The following is a 6,000-nucleotide window of genomic DNA, read 5'->3' as shown; positions in this document are numbered from 1 at the left end:
CATACTTAAAAAGCACTCATTAAAGGGCTGCTCTGGTTGCTCCTCAGGCTTCATGAAAACACTGAGACAACAACGTGTTCCTGCATCTCTAACAAACACTTGACCTGCAGCTTTTAGGCCCGTGCACATTTGTTGGGCTGGGATTGTTTAGCTGACTGATGCACAGAGTGGGCTTTTATAGACACACACACACTGATGGTTTGGATTTTTAACAGCGAGCAGATTACAATAATTCCTACTTTCACCTCACACTTAAAGGTTGCAATTGATGTAATTAGAGATCTAAACTTTCAGTTCAAAGTGGAACGAGGTTCCTGCGATGGTTCCGCTCTGACTGGAACTCGTCTTTTGCCGGCTGCTGACGATCAGGGATACACAGCAGCTAACTGAACTTCCACTGGAACGTGGCTGTTTCTGAAATGTGTCTTCACAAAGTTAGTTCCAAAAATCAAACATCATCATTTGTCCATGCGGGTGATTTTATAGAACAACTGTATCACCTGCAATGCAGTGATCTCACATTACAAGTGTGGCAGGAAATAAATGAGAGATTTACTCATTCACATTTCCTCAGCCTGTTCCCCTCCTCCTGCAGTTCCTCTATTGCATCTGACCTCCGCCCATCAACCCTTCTGCCTCCAACACACACACAGACACACACACACACACACACACACAGACGAGTAACTGCAGACGGGATCTTGTGATACAGTTTTTAGAAAGTTTCAGAGAACAAAGGAAGGCATTCGTTGATTTGTAGGAGGAATCTGGTGGTTCGCAGTGAAGTTCATCAACTTAATTACTCTGCATTTTCATTTAGATGCTTCAGCTCCAGGTGAGCACAGGAGGACACTATTACAGTTTTCATGGAAAACTGAATACAGGGGACATTCGCTCTGAGACGGCTGAGAGTTATCTAGACAGTGTAACAACCCCACACACACTAAAAAAGTATAGCTTAACATTTTAACTCTGACACAATGAAAAGTTGGATTTTAGAGGTTTGACTTCATCTCGTCAGACAAACAAACAAAAAATAATGTCCATAAAGCATAAAGGTGTGTGTTTTAACGCTACACAACAACACAAGATTATGTTTGAATCTTAAACAGGCACGTATGGAAGGCCAGGTTTTAGTTGCTGGTCTTAATCACAGCTGAGGCTTTATTGGACATGTGGGCGTTGGGTGGAGGTGTCCTTTGTGCCTTATCCATCTCAGGACAAAACCCCACCAAGGCTATTGTGACGTTTCCTGCTGAGTTAAGGTGAACTAAGGCAGTATGGCACCCTGAGCACTTTAACATTTGTTTTTAAATGCAGCTAAACTCCAATAAATGGTTGTTGTGACTGATGTCTGTCTGTGATTGAGACAAACAGTTGTGGACTTAATCTGACTTTGAATTAAAACTGGTGACAAATGTGTTGATTCCATGTTCTGAATGAAATATGTTAGTACAGATGTTTTTAACCATCGCTGTAGTAAACTAAATGTCAAACGACACTGAGGTAAAAGTGGACACTGATTAAATATATTGTTACAAAATACAGCCAGTTTAAAAAGGGGAAACGTGTGATGTGCTTTTCAGATTTAATGTCTTCCCCTGTAAAAAACAAACAAAAACAAAAAAAACCACTCCTGATGATTCAACAGTTACTGGCGAGAGCTCCATTTCTCTTTGAGGGTGTGGATCCATTTTGTGAGTGGAAGCCATTTTCTAACCAAAGCAAGCTTCACCAGAGTGCCACGTATCCCCCCGGGCGTGTGCAGTATGGCTAAAAAGTCCAAACCTGGTGCACAGAGAAAACGGGGCCCTTTAAAAGCCAAGTCCAAGCCCGTCAAAATTAGAAAACCGTGAGACGAGACTGGCACAACATGGAGAGAAGGGAGCCGATATCCACAGCCAAACTCCAGCGCGATGAGTGAGTGGGGGAGAGGCAGGCCTGCATCACGCACTGCCTCCATTTTGAGGAGACATCCACCCAGAGGGGCGCGCGGTGTGCGTGTGAAGCGTAGCGAGCGACTTCGCCATGGTATTACTTCCTGTGCGCCTCACGCCGAGAAATGTGCAGAAATTGCTGGAGAAGAAGCTAGCGCGCCACGTTCCCGCTGTACTTTAACTCTGGGTATCGCCTGTTGGGAGCCATGACCTCACAGGGAAACTACAACACACAAGTGTTTAAAGCGAGACGAACTACGACAGTGTAGCCTGGTTGCAATGCATCGACGCCATGGCTGACACACTGTTCCAGTTGGTGGGGAAAAGGACGTAGGCGACAACGTATGAAAACGAGGACATGGGTTTCCTACCACCTTACTACAGCACACTTGTGGCCCCTAAAACAAAATGGAGGCCCCGTCCCGCTGTTTGACAGCCACCATGGGTTCACCATAGGTCATTTATGTAACGTCACGAGGACAACTTCTTTAACTTTAGCACAAATCATACCCATCCAGAGGGCGGGAACAGCAACAACAGGGGTGGGGGTGCTACGCAGTAGAAAGAGCGGGCGGTGCCTTGTTATTTAAATGTGAAACGGCTATGGACACCGAGGCCTTCCACTAGACTAGACTGAAGGGTGGAGGAAATACCCCCCAACAAAATAAATACCAACAAAGTAGACGCTCACACGCTGTCCACTATCAGCTTTTAGCTGCAATTCTCCATATTCGCCCGCATTAAGCGCGGGTGTCTACATCTACATCGTGATGCATGCCCCCCACCGCTCAGGAAAACACGCCTGTACTGTTGTCCACTACTGTACAGCACGGAATTGGGAGTCTCGGCTTCTGTTACCATGCGCGCGCACATACGCACACGCGCTCATCTGGTGAAAACCCTGGGATGAGAGGGGGATGCCCCCTCCCTTCCGCCTTGCTTACCTACTCCAACTACACCACGTGGTTTCCTCTCTCACACACAAAAAAAAAAAACGAAAAAAAAAACCGTGAATTGGAGTCGACGAGGGGCGGCGTCACCCCTCTGCCGGCAGCAGGCGGATCGCCGAAAGAGGGAAGGATAGAAAACTAGAGAGAGAGGCGGAGAGAGAGAGGAAAACATTTCTCCCGATCTGATCCCGCCATAGTTTTTCCCACTCTTCTGCCATAGACCCATCATCAGACCCAGTCCAACCCACCTCCTCCACAGCGCGATAGAGGCTATAGGCTGCTGCTTTATTCGTCTGTTGGGGCCGGCTGCAAGTCAGGGGGTTTCATTTCTTCTCCTGCTCCACTTATTCAACTGGATTTACAGCAATATTCAACGTTACCACCTGATTGTACTTTTTTACATTTTTTTTATTTGAATTTGTCATCGTGAATTCAAATTTATTTCGTACTTTTGTCCTCTAGCGTGATTTACACTTTCTGTTTGAGTGGCAAGTGTGACAATATCTTGTTGCGCTATTAGCACATTCAGCAGAAACTTTTTGCTGGCTCCAATCTTTAGTTATTCTGGGCTTTGTTTTTTGTTTTCTTTTTTGGGCTCGGGAAAACAATTTCCACAATGCACAAGCTATACATTGGGAATCTAGGCGAAAGCGTGACTGCCGAGGACTTAGGAAAAACCTTTGACGAACACAAGATCCCATACACCGGACAGTTTCTAATGAAAACCGGCTATGCGTTTGTGGATTGTCCGGACGATCACTGGGCCATGAAGGCTATCGAGACATTTTCTGGTGAGTTAAGGTGGACTACAAGTCACCAAAAAAAGCCTTCTCTTATTTCCACCTTTAATTTCATTCATTCTATATATAGGGAAGCCGTAGACGCCGGTGCACAGCCCCGGTTGCATGCTCACCTTCAGCGGTGTATCCCAGTTTTATTGTCCGTTCGCCTCCCGAGGCTCCACGCGAGATTAAATAAATAAATCCCTGAAATTATTTTATTGGTGTTAGAATAAGGAATATTAGTGTGTGGAAAGCTACACACCCACGGGAGCCATTCAACTTTTGCAGGAGGGGGGGGGGGCGCACGTAGTGTAAAGCTATACTGTAAAACACAGCCACTGGTGAAGCTTTCCTTGATATCGTTGTAATTTATCAAAGGAGAATCTAACAGTACTGTGCTAATTATGGCACGTGCATTTCAAGCTAATGCGTGCTTCTGGTAGGCGTTTTAATATCCTGCACCCCTGAGCACTGGATAGAGTAGCCTACTCTTGTGATATAGGATGAAGCCTTGCTGCTTCCCCTCCCCCTTTAAGCCGGGAGTCCACTATGACAAAGGCAGAAACAAATAAATTAGCCCTTACCAAACCTGGCCTCAGACCAACCCAGAATTTACACAAACCTACCCCGCTATGGTACAGCTCGCTTTCCTGCGTGGCGACAGCTCTGTGGCCCATTTCTCATGGTTCCCTACACATGTAACGTGAGGAGGCAAGGTCGCCATGCCAGTCAGCTCCTTCTGATCCTTCCTGAACCCTCACCAAACTCTCCAAACAACCCTCTCACACTACAACCATGTGGGCTTGAAACCTTTTAACTGCCACTCAGAGTTAAACTGATAAACGTATAGTTATCGCTTGGCATTTCTGAGGGATTCAAGCAGACGGAAAGTGACGTGATGTACACTATTCACTTGCCCCCTGACTTTAGGACATGTTTTGAGCACTTTCAACATAACTGCTTCTTAGTACTTTTCATGAGTGCTTGAAAGATCACCAGGTTTAATTGGAAATAAGTGAACCGCAAGGCAACCCACACTGTGTTCCCTGAATACAGTAGATCCCCTTCGTAGGCCTTTGCAGCTAGTACACAGTTAGCATTTAGCCACACTTTGTTCTGAACCAGTTTTCCTTTTTTCAGGTAAAGTGGAACTTCATGGGAAACGTATTGAGGTCGAACACTCCGTCCCCAAGAAGCAAAGGTACATTGAGCACTTGTATCACCCCTCCCCCTCCTTTCTCAAAAAGAAAAGGGGAAAAAACCTTTCATGTGTTGCATCACCTTATGTGGGTCTTTCTCTCATGGGGTAATAAGTGAAAACAACGACTTCACTGGATGATTTGCTAATATTGGGACACAGATTTCGGCCCTTGCGCCCACTTGACGTTAAAAGCCATTGTGAGGCTAGCAGTGGCTAGCTTGGCTGTGTTTGTTGGTGTGGCAGTGTAGCGTGGACCCTCAACTTTGTCGGCCATTGCTGTGGAGCTGAACTGTGACAGCTTTAGCTAGGTGCCTGCCGTTCTGTGCAGTGTGGTTGGATTTTTACTCGTCCTTTTAAAATGCTGCTGTGTTTTTAGAGTGAGCTCAACAAGCACGTAGATATAGGTTCTTCGTAAAGTCGCAGTGTTGATGTGAGCACGTCCTGTGGTTTACTATATGCTCTAGGCCCAGCCTTTTATGTAGTTACTCTTTCCTTACTCTACAGTCACTACACAATTTCTTTAACACGATTTAAAAAAATACACTGGCACATATGTATTTTAGAAATGTATACGTGGTGTAGTTTCACGTGTTGGACAACCTTTCAGTGCTTTAACGTGTGCATGGATAATATTCGCTTGTACATATTATCCCCAACCTCTTTGCTTTTATTAAAACTCTTCGGTTTAACGTTTACACTCCGAAAACAAATCAGTTTTTAACGATGCTGTGAGTTGTGACGGAAATGCGGTGTGTTGATTATTTTATTTCGTTTATAGGTTTCTTTTAGAATGTATTTGACGAGGAAATTGTGATTTAATGGAGTTGTTATTTTTTTAATAGTTAAATTAATAGCACGTCTTTCCAATTAAAAACACAGCTGTGCTGTTTATTAATTGTAGTATTTCTTTTAAATATATAATGCTCGTTTTAACCCAGAATAGGTGCTGGGTGTGAATATTTCACATTTAAATGCCTTTTGCTTCACGCCAACTCGGACACATTTATGTGGCAGCCTGATAGTGTACCTGTAGCTTTGGCTTCTTTGTAATTGGGTGAGTGTCAATGAAATTTCTGCGGTTCACTAGTAGCTCTAACTGGTGTCCATTGTGCTCATTTGACCTGCTTCAT

General features: G+C 44.7%; 1 protein-coding gene across 2 annotated transcripts in view; it reads left to right on the top strand.

The window, feature by feature from the left end:
* The first annotated feature begins 1,535 nt into the window (after positions 1-1,535).
* igf2bp1 (insulin-like growth factor 2 mRNA binding protein 1) overlaps positions 1,536-6,000 on the top strand; it is a 51,344-nt gene continuing 46,879 nt past the window's right edge. Inside the window, exons 1-2 of one of the 2 annotated variants that reach the window (XM_085156007.1) lie at positions 1,536-3,678; positions 4,810-4,870. In XM_085156007.1, coding sequence (XP_085012133.1) covers positions 3,504-3,678; positions 4,810-4,870 — 236 coding nt within the window. In that variant the 5' untranslated portion in view covers positions 1,536-3,503. The remainder of the gene's footprint in view (positions 3,679-4,809; positions 4,871-6,000) is intronic. The other variant, XM_085156008.1, reaches the window with a different exon arrangement.

This window comes from Neolamprologus multifasciatus, chromosome 4, assembly GCF_963576455.1.
Source record: "Neolamprologus multifasciatus chromosome 4, fNeoMul1.2, whole genome shotgun sequence".
Classification (NCBI taxonomy): Eukaryota; Metazoa; Chordata; class Actinopteri; order Cichliformes; family Cichlidae; genus Neolamprologus; species Neolamprologus multifasciatus.
This window is presented reverse-complemented; position numbering and strand designations above follow the sequence as displayed.